Here is a 21,566-nt window from a genome sequence, read left to right on the forward strand (position 1 = left end):
TCACAGAGTAGTTAATATACTCTTTCTGTCAAAGATCCAGAAAAATAGTAAAATAATATCAACGACTTGACTTATTCATTTGTCTATTGTAGCTTGTAGAACAGAGATGGAACTATTGACTCAGATTGCTTAGACTTATATTGTGTATTAATTTACATGTTCTTGGTTTAAGTATCTGAATTTTTGATTCTGTGTTTCTGACAGCACAGAGATTTATGTACAACAGTTATGGCGGATTCACAACAAAGTAAAGACGTTATGAACGTCGTTGAAGGTGAATATTCCGATTCCAAAGAACATGTTTATCTTCAAGAAACATTCTACATTCTTTCTAAGAAGAACTCGGTATTTCGAGTCAGATTAACATCTAAAGGACTATCATTGGCAAAAGAAACTGATGGTAATTGTAAGGAACAAACAATTTTGTTGCGAGATATCGTCGGTAGCAAATGCATGAGGAGTAAGAGACGTCGCCCTGGTGCTGGTTCATGTGTTTGCAGTTCACTCGTGGGACCCCATCAACTTAAAGTAGTCGACGAGAACAGTGGCGATCTTGACGAAAATGATATAAGCGCATATCTGTATGTTTATGCCTATATATTGAAGCGTAGCCGCCGTACATTGAAAAGAGAGCGCACAACAATAACCCTACGTTTTAGGTCTTACGATAAATACGATGATAACAATAGGGAGGCTCAAAAGTGGAGAGCGACGTTGAAGTGTTTGATAGCAGGTCAGCCGATAACGTACTCGCCTCCTGTAAATGATAAGAAGTTGCTGATTCTACTTAATCCAAAGTCAGGCCCGGGAAAGGCTAGAGAGCAGTTCCAGACGAAAGTAGCACCAATATTGCAAGAGGCAGAGGTGCCTTATGATCTGCACGTGACGAAGTATGCTCAATATGCCCGTGAATTTGTTCGTACGCGAAATGTTTATGCATGGAGAGGGGTTGTGGCAGTCGGCGGTGATGGTGTGTTGTTTGAAGTGCTTAATGGCATGTTCGAACGACTGGATTGGCAGCAGGCATTTGAGGAAGTGCCACTTGCCATCATGCCATGTGGCTCTGGAAATGGTTTAGCAAGATCTATTTGTCACCTGTACAAGTAAGTACCTGCAAATCATTTATTTGTAGACTACATGTTCAGTAAACTATACAATATTCATAGGTGTGTTGATACTTGTTAGATCTGAAAATGATCATACCCTTTTGCATATATCAGTGTAGAACTTAAATATAGTGTATAATTAAATATTTTTTAAAGCTTGGTGCAGTTCTGTGGCATATTACAGCAGTGAAACATGTGGAAAACTCTGGAAAATTTACCAACTATCATATTGTAATTATGTATTAGCTGTTTATGATCAAATTAATTTTTACCTTAATTACAATATATTTTGGCAGAAAAAAATCCTTTTCAGATATATTTACTTTATGTTAACTAGGTATTGTTTAATTATAGTAGGTACATAAAGCTAAAAATATTTATTAACAAGTTCAACTTGACCCTGTCACCAATAATACTGTAAACAGAACCTTAATTAGATTCTAATTGGGGCAATATTATCAATGTTAGTGGTTCTAATCAAAGAGTGCTATAAAAATTGATAATTATATTAATTGAACAAAAGCAAGAAAGATTTAGTTTTTAGGGTTGTATATTTAGTATTCTTTAGATTTTTTATTTGATTTGATTATAGCAAGTGATATAATAATATATGTTTTATAGTGCATATAAGCAAATGCTTTTTTTGCTTATTATAGTACTATAAACATTGTATGTATTGTTATCTGTTGATATTGTAAATAAATCAGTAAATTTGGTATAATTATATATAGAAACATAATTTGTTACAAGAAGAGATAATTTCTTTTTTATGGATATTTTAAGTAGCTTCACAAATAATATTGCAACTTGTATTTCTTCTTCTTATACTGTCAATAATTTCTAATGGGCAGCCCTATGTAATTTATTATTATTATATCAGCTGTTAGCCATTCTAAACATAGGTCTCCCCCATAAGAGAAGTTTTGCAGTAGTTTCTATGCTCATCAGGTGGGTTAACAACATCAGTTAACCTCTGGTGATGTTTTAAGTGGGAAGCTGCTGCTTATCTCTCCACCATTAATTTCTGTTAGTCACCTCTTGCAATACTTATTAGAAAGGAAGGTATGGCCTATTATATGCTTTATATATTACATTGCACACAGCAATGTAATTCATACAGGTCTTTTATTATTTTTACAAAGTTCAAGTAAAAACTGATGTCATATTTTTAATATACACAGTAATGTGTTAGAGCTAAATAATTACTAAGGCCTCTTATTTAGTTTCATAATTTATAAAGAAAAATTATATTACTTAATGATTTTCTAAATACACAATAATTCTGAATGATTTTTATTGCAATTATGAATTGATAAAACCAATTTCATAGATGTGGCAGAATCTAGGTGCTCAATAATCTCTGCTTTTCTAAGAAAATATATGTGTTTATAATGTAATGTATATTATCTAATTGATGGAGCTACAAATAATTTTCTCATAACTTCATGAATACTTTTTTTTTTTTTAAATTAGAAGGCCATAATATTACTGACATAATAAAGGAAGGTGAAATATTTTATTAATATTTTTATAATTTTTTTTACTGTTTGTGACTCCTTAACCATACACTACAGTTGCGTCTTGCTATGTATTAACTACTTACTAATTGCAATAATATAATGATATATTTTACAAAAGTGCTATTCATTACCTTATACCTTTATTAAAAAAAAGAAACACCATGATCTGTGATTGTCACAACTACAGAAACAAGTAACGTCAGTACATGTGATAATGTGTACTTATGTAGTTAGGGTTAGTGTGGGGAAAAAGCGCGCGCTTCAATATATTAAAGTTTTTCATTGAAAAAGCTGTGCAGTGTTTATTGTAAAATAATCAATTCTTTGAAAAATAACAAAGGTGTACTTAGTTAACATACTACTAATTGTTATCATATTAACCCTTACTAAAAACTAATATCGTAAACAGAGGCGTAATAAATGCGGCCGTCCTAGTTTGACATATATATATTATGAAATAACTCTTAACAGCTTACACCTTGATCTATATTTAAAAATTGTTATTTAAATATAAACAAAAAACACTTTAAGTATGTTAGGTATGTTAATTGAAACCATATTACAAAATCCTGAAAGATTAGTGAACTGAATAATTTCAAAAGTAGATAAGAACGATTAGGTTATTGTTAATCCGCTTGTGTAGTTACTATTGTCGTAGCTTGGCTATGTATTATCATTTTTATCTGAAATAATCATAATTAGTAACGGCATTGCGACATGATACGGACTTGTCGCGTAAGAAATTTTAACCCTTCTATACGATTTTAAAATCTATATTTTACTCGTATCGTAACTGATTCAAGGAATTGAAAATGGAAGACAATATTTTTTATTAGTTTACATGTCTAACGAATACGGATGAAAAATTCAAAAACCCAAAATAATGATATTTTATATAAACAACAATCACTGGTATTAGCATAATTACCTACTGGATGTAATGACTTGTAATTTTGTTTTCGATGCAAAGTTTATTCTGTCATTGATATTGTATGGAAATGAGGAAATGGAAATTTTTCGAGGTATGTTTTTGGACGAAAACGAGGTTTATACAGTGTGTAGTATGACTGTTTTCTGTACCCGTATGGAACACCGTATCAACGCTGGTCCCATCTTCTTTGCCCATCATTCTGTACAAAGGATCGAGGTACCAAAGTTTTGGTCTAAAATATTTAGGTTGCCATTAACTAGACAAAAGAGTCTGTCGATGTACAGTACCATAAGCCACAGAGCATTTGGGATATTAATAAATAGATTGATCCTAATTTCTAATTACTAACGATTTATATTGATATTTGTTCCATACTTCTCATAGTATTCCAAAACATTCTTGTCGTTTTACGCATATTTACATTATACTCGTATATATTTAAGAAAAAAAAAAATATAAGAGCAATAGAAGTCAAACATAAAACACATATTTGTCTATCTGCCTGTTTGTTTGTTTCGGCGTTACGCAAAAAGTATTGAACCAAATTGAATGTGATTTTCACAGTTGTCTTTCTGAAGGTTTAATTTAAAATCTGCCGTAACTTTTATTTTGATACGCCATCTAAAAGTGGTTATTTACTTACAAAATCCAAATGTGTAAAGGTGCGCGTAGAAGCTAGTTAAAAATAATAATTGATTTCTATTTCGGTCCAAGTTATCAGGGAAAACTTTAATATATTAAGACTTGAAAAGCTTATATGTTACTTATTATAATTTATGTTTGACTGACGTAAAAGAACAAGCTACTAAATGTTTATTGATTAGATATTTTGAAAATGTCATGATGCCGGTTTGAGTAAATAATATGTATATTATAAATAAGATTTTCTGATATTGCTCACAACTTAGGCTACATGTTTATTTTTATTATTTACTTAATTTTCTTACACTGTATAATTATGGTAAAGTGAATGCTGTGAATACCTATAATAGGCATGTGCATTGATATTGTATTATATTTAATGTTTGTTATACCTATATGTTATAATGCAATATGCTGTTGGTGTTCCTTAAATAAATAAATAAAGATATACCTCGTTTCAAATGGTAGTAATAATTAGAAAGAGTCAATTCAAAATAACCGATAAAAGAATCAAAAGGCTAAAAGTTAGTTCAAATTCATAATTTAAAATTAAATTTAAAATTCCAAAAAGTAAATTTTTCCAGTTACGAACTTTAACGATCGATATTCATAAACCTAACTTGCAGTATTTCTGAATACGTTAATTATGGAACAAGTTGTTTATTAATCCTATTTATATTGTAAATACAAAAGTTTTTAAGGATGGATGGAATGTTTGTTATTTTTTCATGCAAAAACTACTGATCGGATTTGAATGAAATTTTTTGGTACACGGGTAGGTTGTGTTGTAACTTAGTATATAACATGTTAAGATACTTTATTTAACTCACTGGTATACGCGGGCGAGGCCGCAGGAAGTAACTAGTCTAACAATAAATATTTTGCAATTACGTATGTTGCTTTTGATGTTTTCAAATAATTAACTGTTATTTTAATAAGAATTCTATTGTTAGAGATTTTTTTTAAAAATTGTTCAACATTATACAAACTTTATTTTTTTAATTGATAGATAATGCAGATTTCTGAATAAACGCTATTTCAATAGTCGAAAGTACATTGTTTTTACATTACTTCATGAATTATTCATTATTACATTAATGAAATAACATAGGTTTCAAAATTTTCAATTTTGTATATTAGATCATTTATCAGTGTTCAATTTGAATTATGTGCAATAAAGATTTTACAATACAATACTTTTAGTCAGAGGTTTGTAGAAGAGGGCGGAATATTGAAAGAAAATTTTATTGTTAAAACTTATAAAATTTATTTATTTAAGGCAAACAGACAGCTATAACAATACGTATTATTTATATTGTAGTCTCAAGTTTTGGATATAAAAAATAAATCATTTCAACATTATGTGTATACTACGAAAGAAGGGGTGGCTCTTTAAAAAGGTTTAAGCCAAGGGTTAAGAAGTAAATAATTCTTCGCAGTATACTCTTGAAAGATGGTATGATTTTTTGATAGATACTCAACGATATAAATATCTAATTACAGCAGCTGAACCGTTGTTTGTGGGAGAACTTTTAATTTGACGCAAACAAATTTTGCCCCAGAAATCATCCATCCGTTAGCCCATCGTAACGAATTCCACTAGAATTAACCACAATGGTTTCCAGGGAGAACCGCGCGTAAAAGTGGCGTATGCAAGTTAATTTATATTGGTTTATGTAAATACAATAATACTACATTGTTTTTAGGTATATATTATGTCTACACACGATAGATAAGTATGTAAGTAAATATTGGATTTTACGTTTTCTTAATTAGCGGCTGCGTGCGGTATTTAGGTTGGTATATCTAGTTTCCAGTGCAAATGAACCGAATACCTGAGGTAAATGTTGAAAATTTTAACTGTCGAGGTCAGGCATAGGTTTTCTTAAAGGGTAGCCCCGCCTGCGCTATCGGTATGCGCTGGCAAGGCACCAGTGAAGGATGATAGGTGAGGTTGAAAGCGGGTCAGTTAGCCTTTAGTGACTGATTCAAGAATGAACCACGATAGTTTCTAGGAAGAACTGTGTGGAGATTCGATCTGATAGGGTATATTAATAACAACTTTTATTTCAGACTTACAGCCATATTTTGTGCCGGTAATAAAATGTAATTTCAGTCCAAACTACGAATGAAAATTGTGTTTCGCAAACTGAGCAAAATTTTTTTTATGCAACTTAAAATTGCAAACATCCTGACGGCTCACCTGATAGAAACTAGTAAACGTCGCCTAATAAACAATACAATGGACGTAACAGAGTATACGGTGCCGCCCATGATGCCCTTCATTCGTTGCGTTGCCATTTCTGAGGACTAAAGTGTTATGCCTCTGTAGCCTGTAATTTCATTGCCATATCTGAATCTTCAAAATACAAACAATTGCTTCACGGCATAGGTATCCAAGCAGACGAATTTTGTACATAGTCTCCATCTGGTTTTTAGATTTTACATTTCAATAAATATATACTTGCCGTATGGTCCCGGCATAGAATGAGTCATCCGTTCCTTACCCGTGGGTGACGTAAGATGCGACTAAGGGAACTAATTGGTCCAGAGATGGGCAGCAGCGTCCCTCTTATAACATCACCAAAGCTTAATTGCAGTTGCTAACCCCCTGCCAAGCGGGGGGAAAGGGATTGTTAGTAATAGAGACTGAAAATCCTATTGCTAGCAATATACCTAATCAGGTCGACCTCCACGCGGTTCCCCCTGGAAACTATCATGATTAATTCCTGATGAATTCATCATGATGGGCTAACTGGCCTGTTTTCATTCTCATCTATCTCCCTTCACTGGTGCTCCGCCAGCGTATTCCGTTAGCGCAGGCAGAGTTACTAATCCATTTTCATACAATAAAAAAAAAACCCTGCCAAGCGTGGCAACTACTGGCATAACCCACTTTTTAGTGGAGACTTATGTTCAGCAGTGGATATTTAACAGCTGGTATGATGATGTTACGCACTTACTTCAATAGTACTAATATGAAATGCATTTGAAGTAGTTGTACGAGTAGTTATTGAATGCGCAAATTAAATATGTACATACAAGATTAGTTCAAGTTTTGTTGTGTATTAAGTTTCCCGTAGCATTGATAAGAAAACTTGTACTAGAACTGCGGTTAACTGACGTCAGAAAGGACTGCAGAATAAATTATTGGTCGCGATCGTAGTGAGGAAACATGCTTCTTTATACATAGGTAACAAAGCTATAACGCTCCCAAATGGTAGTTACATGAATCGATGTATTTTGTTTCCCCTATTAGCACGTCTAGTAATAGTACAAATTGCAAGTATTATTGCATAACGGATTTCAAAGTATTATTAATTTTTTACTTATATATGTCATGTCTTTATAATTTTTTTTAATTAGTGTATTTTTTAATCGACTTCAAATTCGAGGTTCTGTATTTGTTTGTAATTTTTATGTTTGTTACCTATTTATAAATCGATTTGTATTTTTTACTTTCAGATTGATCCCACAAAAATTTTATCAAAATCGATTTAGTTTAGTTTTTAAATCAAAATAATGTTGCCGCGATTGGGATCGGTATTTTTGGTGGAATGAAATCTTAAATTATTCTTACTTTAATATCTAATAAGAAGAGAAATTGACTGATCATTGTTTAGTTATTATTAATTGATCTAAAGATTTGCACAAGAATTTACCTTATGGGAAACTAGGCAACGGTTTTAGACATTTTCGAGAGGAAATTAAAAAACCATTGGCGCGAAACTCTAGTAAACAGTAATTATTATATGATATTTACTTACGAATAGGTAACAAATAGTAGAGGACCTAAAATTTACCTTGTGGTACTCCGTTGCGAATAGTCCGTTCATATGATAATGTTTAAATTGTGACTTTGTCTTATCTATCGGTTTGTAATCTAATTATTAAACATGATATTATCTCTTTTTTGTTTTATAAATGTATATTTCATGTAGCGATGTAATGTATAATGTTATTTATAAGAGAAATTTTATTAAATTATCTTTGCTAATATTATAAATGTAGTGTGAGTTTGTTTGTTATCTTATAGCGTCATAACCAATCAGTATGATTTGTTGTAAATGATAGTTGGTATATATATATATATATATATATATATATATATATATATATATATATATATATATATATATATATATATATATATATACACTGGTGAGTACACGTATCCCGGTCACGTGGACGAGGTCGCGAGTAAAAGCTAGTCATCAATAATCAGATCTCCCTTTATAATTTAATATAGATAAGATTGGAAGTTTCATTTAGTGCAAAGTCTGTATTGCATGTAAAACGCGATATAGGTATATATTATCACTATATTTCTTATCTATAATATGTATGTATTAAAATTGTAATTATGTATTACTAGAGCTACATTGTACAAAAGTCGTTTACAAAGGAAACCCTGTTCCACTTATGTTTCTTCCAAGCAGCTATGCTTAAATGGCTGTGTTTATGTTTAAAAGTTGGGATATGGCAGTAAAAATGTGTGCTACGTAATTCATGACGATATCATCCAACCCAAAATACGTACATGCAGTCAAATACAAAGTCACCTTGTCAACGTGGCTAATACCCTCCTCTTATGCGTAGAAACTCGTGCGTAGAGTGGGCGATAATGGATTGAAATGATGATGAATCAACTTTAAATTATGCATATTAAAAAATCCTTTTAAAAAATGTTCATATTAAAAGATTAACAGCTTACGAATACATTTTGATCCGCAAAAAAAAAAAAAAAACAATAGATTCAATCGTAACAAAACAAATTAATGACTATAGATTAAGGATAATACTTGCGGGGCGTTCTCTGTCTACATGACATTGTTTCATAGATTGAAAATATTCGAATTTAGAATGCAGAAACGAGTCTAAGTAGATGTTGCTTCATAACAAGCAACAAGGAAAAATGATAGTTTCAATCGCTATAAAATCAATATTGGATTAATGAAGGATTAAATCCTACCGATATCAAAATCTGTTCAAAATTGGCGACGTAGCTAATAGAATCGTTATCAAAGATGTATTGATAACCTTTTTCTTTTGGAAGTAGGTTAATAGTTTCAATAATTTAGTAATGATAATACATTATAAATAATAGTACAATTTCATGGACAATATCATCTGTGGTTTAATTTATTATCGTTGTTGGCTTTGCACTTTGTCAAAAGTGACGTCTTCTGCTATAGAAATAATAGATCTGCACTCAGTTATTTGTAATATAATTTAATAGAACAAGCCGGTCTACTAACTTATATATTAACCAAGCAAAAATTACTGGAGTTAGCTAAAAACTTAAAACTTTGAATGACATTAGCTAAAAACAAATCGCGGTAACTTGTTTAGACATAAAAATAGGTATAAAAGGTGTACAAGGCATAGTAATAAAAAATATCCAACCACATTTATTACAAGTTTTGTATGTGAGATATCCGAGCCGGATTGAGGAAAATGTGCGTTTTGAAAAATAACATAAGTTATTACAATTTTTTTTTGTTGTTCAAATGTTAGAGTAGCACTTCAAACAATATAAGATTATTACGCTTATAGATCTGTTGCAAAAATTTATTTTATGAAAATAAATATATCGAAATATCGGTTACCAGTATACCATATCAGCCGTTAACTGTCCACCAATAAAAGGACATTGGCAACCGCAGTTAGGCTTTGGTAATGTTTTAGGAGGGACGCTGCTGTCCATCTCTTGTACATTAAATTCCCTTAATCGTCTCTTACGACACTCACGGGCAAGAAAGGAGTGCCCTATTCTATGCTGGAACTACACTGTCATCAGTATACAGTCGTGTATTATTAGATTATATTTCAGGGGGGGGGGGAGATCTGACTCCTCATAAAAGCACGTTATACACTTTTAAGGCATATCGTATTCTGACATGGACACAGATAATACCTGGGAAAAGGATGTTTAGTAATGGAGACCTCATTCATTACTAAAAAATTACATACATATACACACATATCTGTCATTCTTGTTCGATAAATCTCTTTCGTAATTCTTCTCTCATCCATCCTCTCCAAATGGCCAAACCAACGCAACATTCCTTTTTGGATTTTTGTCACTACATCGTCTTTCAGTCCACACTTCTCTCTAAAAAATTATATCGATATTTAACAATATGACAAATGCAATAAATGATTGAATTGAATTAAGAATCCCTTTCCCCCAGACAGCTCCACTGCTAACAAACAATACCCTATCAGGTCGGCATCCACGCCGTTTTCCTTGGAAACCATCGTAATTATCTTGAATTCGTCACAATGAACTAATTGACTTGGTTTCATTCTCATCTATTACCACTTATTGGTACCCCGCCAGTGTATACTGATACTGCAAGCGGGGATACCGTCTAGTATTATCTATTAAAAAAAAGCAGGTACAACATACACTCATCCGGGTGTTGTAATTTTACATACTTACGTATTTCCACAATAGATTATTTTTAGTGCAACCGATTAGCTTATAAATCTTGATTGCAATTAATGATTTTCTGAATATTTAATTAAATAAAAAATAAGATTAGATAAAAAGAAACTACAAAATCTTATCTGACTAATTACACTCTTCCACTGAATTACGTAGCTTCGTAAATATTTCATTCTGTTTACAGGAATACATACGTATAGTTTATGTATATGCACATATTTAGTCTTTTGTAATGTACTATGTTTTTACTCGCGACTTCACTTGTTCGGAATATGTTCACTGACCAAGATAAAAGTAGCCTATGTCCTTCTTCATCTCATATATTAGAGGAAAGGGGGGCAAGACGGAGTGGCGGGCAAGACGGGGTAGCGGCTTTATACGTCGATACAACTGATCAATCAGAATCTGGCTAGCGTGTGATGATGCACCGCCATGATGCCAATCAGTTTGCGCAGTGACCGGCTAGCGATACTGCGTCATTCATTATATAATTAAAAAAAACTGGGTTTTGTCATATTTCTTGTAATTTTTGTGTTTTGTCTGACACGTGTTTGTTGCTAAATGTCACCAGCACAATATACGTATGCGTTAACAATCACGCCAGCAGGTAAGGACTCGTTTGTTTTCATATTACGGCATTATTTTTTTTAATAATTTGTTAAAATTCGTTAAGCGCGAAAGGGCTAGACGGGGTATGGGGTACCCTATACCCTGCTGGGTGGCTTGTGCTGCATGCGAAAAATGGGCACATCGCAATTGTGCTGAAATCGAAGATGAGGATGAGAAAACGACATTTACGTGTGAAGTTTGTCAGTAACCATAAGTTGACAGCTCACCATCACAGCTGTGATGTACCCATCACCCCATCCATCCTATTACCCCATCTTGCCTTTTAGAGGTATCTAGGGGGCAAGATGGGGAAGTATGACTTTTTGCATATTTTCATTTTTTTTTCATTTAATTATTAAACAAGAGTTACAAATAAGTACAAATTATTAAAGCCTAATTAGGAATTCATATTATTAAAATAAAAAAAAAACCTAGAAAAGATTAACATACTTAATTTTATTGAACTTTAAACCTTAAGTATCCCGTCATGTCCCCTTCTCCCCTGCTATATAAATTTCATAGTGATTGGTTAGGCTGTTAAGATGTTAAGAGGTAACAAACAAACTCATTTCACATTTATAATGTTATTAACAATATAAATGTGTATGCTGATAATTTTAGTAAGGATAATGGAGGGCCAATTAAAATATGCTTTTGTGTAGATGGGTTTATGCTACATGAGTATACCATGGACGTGCATGGAAATTAAAAATGATATAATTGCATTATTGTATATATTTTTCTTTCCTATTACATCGTAACGATACAATTGTATGATATTGTGTCTATATATTTGAATTTAGAACGATTGAAGTCACATTTTTTAGCGCAGCAAAATTTACTTGTTAATTTTGCTGCGCAAAAATAAGTGTACAAGTGCTATTAAGATCTGCTACTGTTTGGACAGTGTTATTATGTATATTAAAAAATTGTGCTGTTAATATCGGTTTTTGTATAAATTAAAAATATATAATTTTTTTAATTTGTTTCAGCGAACCATACATTCCCCAAAATTTAACGGGGTTAACGATGGCACTGGCGAGAGGCAAATCGACACACATGGATGTCGTCAGAGTTGAAACAAAGACAAAAGTAAGTGCTTAGTTTTTTTATACTACCTAGCATGTTTAGTTGACATTATATGTATATATAATTATGTTTTTTTTTATACAATTTATAATGGCAAACGAGCTGACGGCCCACCTGATGGAAAGTGGTAACCGTCGCCTATAGACATAAGCAGTACCATGGACATAACAGAGTATACTGTTTCGCCCATTATACCCCTCATGCGTTGCCATTCCTGAGGACTCAGGTGTTATTCCTCTGTAACCTGTAAATTCACGCTTGTTATACTGGTTGCTTGTTATACTGGTTGTTTGTTATACTGGATTTTACTAGCGACTTCGTCCTCGGAATATGTCACTGTCCGGGATAAAAATAGTCTACATACTCCGTCCCATATAAAAAAAAAATATATACATGTATATCAAATTTTTTAGTGAATAGGTAATCTGTTAAAGAGCTAACAAGTAACAAATAAATAAACTCACTTTCACTTTTATAATATTAGTTAAGATTGTTTTCAGAATGTTATTATACTCATAGAAATGAAATTGAAATTATTTACATCCTTTTAAGTGAGTGTTCTACAAATAGGATATTTCTCTCTAAGAAACAATCGCAAAATCATAAAAAATAACACTTCCATATAAGGTTAATACGGAATAAATGAATTCAGCTGTCAAGTTATATAGGGAAAAAGGAATGGCATTCTCTTAAAATTAAGGTATTGATTTTTATTTCATCTTGTATGTATTTAGAAATGTATAATTTTTTTTTATTATTTATAAGCTACTTCGTAGGCATGGATTACAAAAATAAAAAAAAAAAACATAATTATATATTATATTGTATTAATAAAAAAACATATACCGGATTTTAAGTTAACCCTTCGGGAACACAATTGTGGAAATCGTATTCAATTATAATTGGTATAGTAGTTTTTGCGTGATCCCGCAACAAACTTACAGACAAACAAAATTTCGGACAAAATATTGTTTTGATATCAGTCTTATTAAGCTCCTCATATTAACTATTCTTAAATATCTCTTATGTACAGACGTCGTCTAGTTACAATTATATTTTATTAATATATCTAACTATAAGCTGATAAACAAATAGATATCAATACTTTGTTATGAATGACTCAGAACTAAAAAACTAGTGTCATAAGTCGTGACTGCAATGATATTATTTACTTTATTGTAATGGTTGGATCATTAAAATGATTTTGAAACATTTCTTTCCTCTTAGTTTTCTTGTTGAGGTGTGTGAATATTAATTACCTGGATAAATCTAAAGTATTTAACACGAAAGAATATAATCAGCGGGTCCACCATGAAATGAAATTCCGAAATTTCAGACTCAATTTCGTGTTTTTGTTTATACCAAAATTGGACCAAAAAATGGAGTTTAACATTTCTTTCGTCATACATCCTATCACAAAAGTCAAAAGTAACAATATTTTAACATTTTTAATATTTCCAAACGGCATGTATTATGTAATTTTAACATCAAACTTCTGTTTCGTTTGGCTCCGAAATTTCGGAAAACATTTCATGGTAAGCCCTCTGATTCAGAAATTGTGTATTTTTTTATTTGTACACAGAGTTGAGATTGTCTCTCTTTTAAATCGTTTAAAAAACTAAAGCGAACAATATTCAATTGATATGTTTATATTTATCATACTAGAGATAACAAGTTCGGAACTTTTATTTATTTAATGAGCTCATAACGTTTATCCGGCTATATTGATGACATATGAACACTCAATTTGATAGATAAACATAATATTAATCGTCTAAAATCAATATACTATAATAATAGGCATGTAATATTTTTTGTACATAAAGATTTTTTTAATCGATGATAAATAAGTAACTTCAAGGGAAGCATGCATCTAGAGCTTATTATTAAAACTTCATCAGGTGCGCGAACACATCTTAATTTAAAAATAATTTCTGTCTTGGTAGTTTTTTTTTAACTATTGGAACAAGGGGGAAAAGGATTGTTAGTAATGTAGACTGAGAATCCCATTGCTAGCAATATACCCAACCAGGTCGACCTCCTCGCGGTTCTCCCTGGAAACTATCATGGTTAATTCCTGATGAATTCCATCATGATGGGCTAACTGACCTGTTTTCATTCTCATCTATCACCCTTCACTGGTGTCCCGCCAGCGTATCCCATTAGCGCAGGCGGGGTTACCATACCATATTTACCCATCAAAAAAAAAACTATTGGAACAATGGCTTGCCGAATGAACAAAAACATTATACATAAATGCCAACAGTGTTGCTCACGTGCAATGATAAACGAATGAGTAAGTACACTTTATTTACATTATACAATATTTCCTATATTGCAACAATGTAATTTCTATAAGCAAGGATTAATAAATATTATGATACAGTTGTATAAGTATAGTAAGGCGTTCATATTGCTGAAAGAAATCTTTTAAAGACAACCTTAGGGTAACGGACTAATTGTTGTACAAGTAGGTATGATATTATTGTATAATTAAGAATGTTAACAGCGTAAAAAATTAAGAAATATAATTTCAAGTACAATATACAATACAATATATAACTCTATACATATATGTTATTAATGATATGTAACAAGTGATTTCTAAGTATATATGTGTTCCGTGTTGAGTTACCTTGTACCATTAACTATTTATTAGTTAACAAGTTAAAAACGTTAAGATTTGTCAATTGAGTTACTGTGACAAAGTACGATGTTTATTACAATAATATTATCATTTAGGTATATTTACTGTACGTGAGTGACTAACATAAAAGCATGTTATCGTTATTGTCGCTTCATAAATTAAGGTTTAACTAGCAAACGTAATTGTTGCAATTGATATCAGACAGGTGGTAACTAAAGTTTGATTAATTAAAGACAATTAACTAAATGACCTTTCGTTTGTCACGAAAACTTTACGTCTTGAAAATATAGTTTTTGTAGTGACATTCAGTAAAATTATTCAGTATTGTTGTAATTTAATGTTAGTATGAATTCAATTCAACTAATCTTTATTCAAATATATTTGTTTACAAGCACTTTTAAATCGTACGTATTGCACGCAGTTTTTTCTTAATCTATTCAGGGTTCGGAAGGTTGTTGTTGTTGTTTTATAATAACAGTTTAAAATTACTAAACAGTTAGATCTAAAATATCCTTCGATTTCTTATTGTAATATACATTTAATGTCCTCTCCCATAAAAGATCCATTTACTTTTTCTAAACGATACTTCGGAACAGCAAGTTTATATTTGTATCTAGTGTTAAGATTATTGAGATTACTTTTTAAGAAACAGGTGAAGAAGAAGAATGAAAACCCAATATGTTGTAATGTCAGGTCCGGCCTTGGCATGTCTGGGCAAGTTTTTGACGACGTCCGTTTTCCCTGATTGATGACGAAAAAAAGGTCTCTACTGCAAATAGTAAGACAAAACGGTCAAAATGTCTGTTTTATTCTATTACCAATGTTTAGCTTGGATCTTTTAAGATCATACGGGATCCGAGCTATAATTTCATTCGAAAATTTAATTTGTTGTCGATATAACATCCCACCCACCCGCACCTGATCTACCTAATTAATGGTTTTAGTACTATTTTTATGTTCGTATCTTCTTAATACGTTTAATCTATTAAATTATTTTTAACCAAGTTTTTAGCATTTTCTGTAAATGTTCCAGTTCGAAACAATGTTTTAATTTGTATCAAATTGTTTAAATTGTCTGTTTCCCTCAACTAAACAGGCTGTTTTAATATCACGTATTTAATTGTAAACATTCAGTAGTTCTTACAGTACGTTAACGTAACAAATGTAACGCTTTGATGAGTTTTGTTGCAGTGCTTTTACTTTCTTATTAAATCGCTAGTTTTATCCGTGTCTACAGCAACGTAGTATTAGATTTATACTTGTTGTCGCTGTTAATATTGCTTTGCCCCTTAAAGGTCACTCATCGTGATAAAAAGAAAACAAGTCGGAATAAACAACTTACAACATATTAATGCAATTTCATTAAAGTCGTCTTTAAAGAATGACGTATGTATAATTTGTTTCTTATTAAATAAGTACAGGTAAATATAGGAGCATGGAGAACTTATAAATTTCAACCGATTTCGAAATGAGAGGTTCTTTCGTTTGTATAATTTTATATACTTATTGCATAATATATTCGTCAGTTCTCTCAGATACGTTTTAAGTATTTTTCTTTTTTCACATCTTTTTCAAGTATTTAAATACAAATAAGTATTTAAGTGTACACACGTTTTCTTTATTTAACTATGCAAATTATTATATTACTACTTGTATGTGTCATCCGCGGCTACACCCACGTGAAAAATATTGAAAACTATTTGTGTTATTGTGTTGATTGTTTGAATGTTTTGAACAACAAACATGTTTACAAACTATCACATTTAAAATATTATTAAGAAACATTTAGATCACCACGACTAACACATGTTTGCAAATAGAAATGAATTAGTATATATGTTTTATATTACTCGTATTATATCATCCGTGCTATAGGCTCCATACTTGAGGAGTAGCTTCTTCAATGACGTGATTGTTTAAATAAACGTTTTATTTTTTCAAACTCAATGCTAATGGTGTGTATTTACTATCCACGTAAATGGTTAATGGCCATAAACGTGAGTGGGTCGCGTATTTTTTATTGTACCAATTAATGAGACTATTTTTGCGGTTGTTGTTTCAAAAGTTTACGATGTCGACATTGCGACAGTGTTGTCGAAATTGTAAACTTTCGCTTTGTATTCTCGGATTCAATTGTTAAGCAAAAATCTTTACTGCATGATTTGTTGTGAAGTGTGGTGAACCTATGCCTTGTTCCAATTCCATCTATTTGATCCATGATTGTATCATGGTGTTGTGGCAGCTAGTGTGATGGTAAACGTTCACTGTAGTGTCTGGACTTCTGCAAGACTAGAGATGTCACGTGCGCATTGTCGATTCTGAAGAAACTTTAATACATCATTTTTAAGAACCCTATACCTAATAGAGTATTACATTATCTGCGTCCATTCTGTAGTTCGACAAATGAAGTGGTCTCAGATTGAAAAGGCACTCTAGCGTGGAGATGGTTACGCTGTTGCTACTCTAATGTTTGTAGTTGTAGCATTTGTAATTTAATCGTAATTTCCATCACCTTTTTTGGGCACCCATTTTTGGCCACGGGTTTCCTATAAGAGGAGAATACTAGCCTGTTATATTTGCTGAATGGCTTGGCATATTTACTACTACTACTAGATAAGGTCGTTTAATGGTAATAACACTGATTTGCGTTACGCGATTCAATTGCCTGCCTGCCTGAGTGCCTACGTTCATCAATAAATAAGCAGTCAGCCAGTCACTCGGATGCGGATGCAATTACCCAGTTTATTGCAACAGTAGGTACTGGATTTTACTTGTTCCATCTCTCACGACGATTATCTCAAAACTTGTTTACGATACCCGTTTGTGTTTCTGATCATACAATTCTGTAAATTCTACCTACTTTAGAAGTTATAAATTCTTATTATGTGGAAACACAACCCAAAACATCCGAATAAATAAGTAATCTAAGGTAAGAAAAATATACCTAAGTATGAGGTACCAATTTTTTTTTAATGGGTGAAAATGGAATGGTATCCCCGCCTGCGCTAACGGGAGACGCTGGCGGGGCACCAGTGAAGGGTGATCAATGAGAATGAAAACAGGCCAGTTAGCCCATCATAATGAAGTCATCAGGAATTAACCATGATAGTTTCCAGGGGAAACCACGAGGAGGTCGACCTGGTTGGGTATATTGCTAGCAATGGGATTTTTAGTCTCCATTACTAACAATTCCTGTCCCCCCAACGAGGTACCTATTTGTATTTGATGAATCGATGTTATTGGCAGCGAAATTAAATGTTTAAAAATAAAAATAATTAAATACGAGAAATTGCATAAACGAATTGGCCACTTTCTATTTTTACGCTTTCAGTATTGAAGCAATTCGAATGATAATTTGTAAAATAGTGGAATGGACTCCATTTATATATATAGCTGCAGTAGTAACATAAAATATCTTTATAAGCTACTCAAAAAAGGGGAGGGTTAGCAATACGTCTGAATTTTTGTATATAAATCTTCAAGTCACATTCAGTTTATTAAATAATAAACGGTCAAATATTATTCTTTACAACCTTTCATATTTATAATTAGTAGGACAGAAAATAGTTTATTATTTATTGGTAATTATTGGAATGTTTTAACTATAAGGTTTTCACATACCAAGATAGAAAGTGTTAGAATTATAGATTTAGACTTATGGCCTATAAATTAGAAAGAAATTCCTACTCCTGGACACAGGATCACAAAACCGGACCAAAAAAATACCTTAAAAAGACAAACGTAGCATGTGAAGTATCGTTGATATAGCACAATAAAGAGCCCGGTCGTATTCTATTACATAAAATAGGTAAATATGTACTTATTACAATGTAGAAACATAATCTTTATGTGTAAATTGTACATACGAGTAGGTATGTATATTACGTAACTACAGTTAACGAAATTAGCATTGTATCTGCTTTAAATAAACGCAAAGTATATATTTTGGAAGTTATTGAAAGAAAACTTGGGATAATGCTACTTAAATATAAATAAACTTCGCATTGCTTATAGTCTGAATTATGTACTTATTATAAGTAGGATCTCCAGATCTGTTATCCCATTCGATGTTACAATAGTATCCATATAGAGTTACAAAATACGAACTGCGATTAATATTGACCTGTTATTTCTGTTTTTATTTCAGATTATGTTTTCCTTCCTGTCGGTTGGTTGGGGTCTGTTGTCAGATATTGACATCGAGAGCGAGAGGTTACGGGCTATGGGTGGACAAAGGTTCGCGGTCTGGGCGGTGGCCCGAATACTAGGCTTAAGGAAGTATAAAGGCGTAGTGAGTTATTTGAAAATTAAGGATATCAGCAATCTCCCAAAGCCCAAACAACCGCTTACTCTCAGCCACAGCGTAAGTCAGGATGGGGCACTCGACTCCCCTGATGCGGAAGCGTTCATTGATTGCGATGAACATTCGGAAGTGTTTAGCAACGCTAGGAGCGGGAGACATCAGCGTGTAGACTCATGGTACTCTGTCAATTCTAGAAGGAGCGCGTTTTTTAGTACACGGGGTTCAGAATATCACAGCGTAACAAGTGAAAACTCAGAAATGCGCTCCCCTGTCCACGTATGTATGCACGGCCCTGCGTCGCATTTACCATCTCTTATGTCCCAACTGCCCTCCAACTGGGTGCATGAACAAGGCGAGTTCATAATGGTTCACGTATCATATCAATCATATATCGGGGAAGACTTTTTATTCGCCCCAAGATCACAATTATGTGATGGTGTAATGTGGATGCTAATTATCAAGGCAGGAGTTTCAAGGTCACAACTTCTGTCATTTCTAGTAAATGCAGGTCAAGCCTCTCACGTGGAGATGAATTCTGAGTACATTAAAATGGTTCCTGTGAGTGCATTTAGAATAGTTCCCGAAGGACCCGATGGTATTCTCACTGTGGATGGGGAGCTAGTAGAATACGGTCCTATACAAGCAGAAATCTTTCCTAACATAGTAAAACTCTTGGTGCCAGATAACAAATAACACCAGAGAAGATAATAAGATTTTTCTAAATGACTGAATTTAACTCATGAAACAAAACCGAGCCGACGGAAGTGCAATATGTGGGAATATTTTCCAATAGACAAGAAGTTAAATATTATGGTTGTGCCACAATAATATCTGATTTATGTATTTAATACCAAAGTTTACTATTTATTGAAAAGGCAAAATGATCATTCCATTGAAATTGTGATTTATTTTATTTATTGTAAAGGATAAGTTTTGTTGGTTCAAAATGTGATATATTTTTAAATGGATTTATATGTGTAATACTACAATATTTAGCGACTAGTCAAGTCTTTTGGAAACTATGAAGTGCCAAAATCATTGCACTCTAAAATATACATGATTTACATATGAATAAATTGATAGGTTTACAACATTATTTGCTCAAATTTAGGGCAAAATTAGGTAATTTAAATAAGTACCTATTGAGTATTCTTTCCGAACTATTTGTACGACAATGTAAAATAGACTTCCGCTTTCTTTTGTTATATAAAAATTTGTATGAATTAAATTATATAATATTTTATTTTCAATGTGGATGGCCGTGAGTTGCAGTCCATAAATCTATAGAGTTACGATATAAGATAATAGTTCTCAGTTAACTAATTTTACACAAGTGATATTCAAGTTTTAATTGTCAATTTAAAGTAATGCACATTGATGGCACATCAGAATGAATATCGTTATAGGCAGCTATAGCTGTAATTTAGTAAAATTGTTGTGCCAAGTTTAACTTGCACAGTAACACTTTGTTTGTAATATTAATATGTGGGGGCTAGATATATCGGGTTTTGGTGTAATATTAGTATAAATATTAAGTACTTATAAATTATGTAGATCAGAAATTAGGCTGTTTTCAGACATTTGTTATGCATGTAAAAATTATAAAATGATATTATTTATTAAATTGAAATAAAACATGTCTGGTCTGAAAATGTCCTAAATTTGATTTATGCTATACTGTTTTGCCAGTTATGATTTAGCAGTATTAAATATTAATTTAACAACTTTCTGTGATAATATTAAACTTTGCCATAATCATTATTATAAATATTCCGTCAGATTTTAAACCCCAGAGAAATGCCTAAATATAAATAATGTAATTTAGTTTGAATGTGATAATTTATCTTAGTGTTTTGCATAGATTTACAAATAGTTTTGATGATTGTTTTAGTTCAATTCGTTATTTATATAGTGTAAATATTGTTATTATAGTAATAAATTATGAAGCTTGTTAATATTGTAAAATGGAATAAGAGGATACAATTTTATCACAATTTTTTAACTAAGTTATTAGGCTGTATTTTGTATCATCACAAAATTAGCACAAGTTTTGTATGTTTCTATTTTCTTTATGATTGTAGAACAGTTTTGCATAATACTATTATTATATTCTTTGAAACATTGTAATTCAATATATCATTCAGTCTAGGTACTATTCTTAATCTATGGTTTTTATAGTTCCTATTCAATTTATATTTGCATGTTTCTTATTATCTATGACATTTGTAAAATGCATCCTTATAAATGGAAATTGCTGTATTATTGTAA

The 21,566-nt window shown here is 31.8% G+C and overlaps 1 protein-coding gene across 1 annotated transcript; it reads left to right on the top strand.

Annotated features, from left to right (window-relative positions):
* The first annotated feature begins 126 nt into the window (after window positions 1-126).
* On the top strand, window positions 127-21,535 carry LOC113521179 (sphingosine kinase 1-like). The gene is made up of 3 exons (XM_026906630.3): window positions 127-1,103; window positions 12,252-12,351; window positions 19,143-21,535. The coding sequence occupies exons 1-3, from the start codon at window positions 229-231 to the stop codon at window positions 19,989-19,991; spliced, it is 1,824 nt and encodes a 607-aa protein (XP_026762431.1). The 5' UTR covers window positions 127-228; the 3' UTR covers window positions 19,992-21,535.
* The last annotated feature ends 31 nt before the right edge of the window (window positions 21,536-21,566 follow it).

This window comes from Galleria mellonella, unplaced genomic scaffold (genome assembly GCF_026898425.1).
Source record: "Galleria mellonella isolate WM207_F2 unplaced genomic scaffold, CSIRO_AGI_GalMel_v1 utg99, whole genome shotgun sequence".
NCBI classification, from domain to species: domain Eukaryota; kingdom Metazoa; phylum Arthropoda; class Insecta; order Lepidoptera; family Pyralidae; genus Galleria; species Galleria mellonella.

What these genes read in the sequence shown, in the direction of transcription:
- LOC113521179 (XM_026906630.3), top strand. Translation starts at nt 229, where the DNA reads ATGGCGGATTCACAACAAAGTAAAGACGTTATGAACGTCGTTGAAGGT. An exon ending in TCTATTTGTCACCTGTACAA is followed by an intron (nt 1,104 to 12,251) that starts GTAAGTACCTGC and finishes AATTTGTTTCAG; the next exon opens with CGAACCATACATTCCCCAAA. An exon ending in GAGTTGAAACAAAGACAAAA is followed by an intron (nt 12,352 to 19,142) that starts GTAAGTGCTTAG and finishes TTTTTATTTCAG; the next exon opens with ATTATGTTTTCCTTCCTGTC.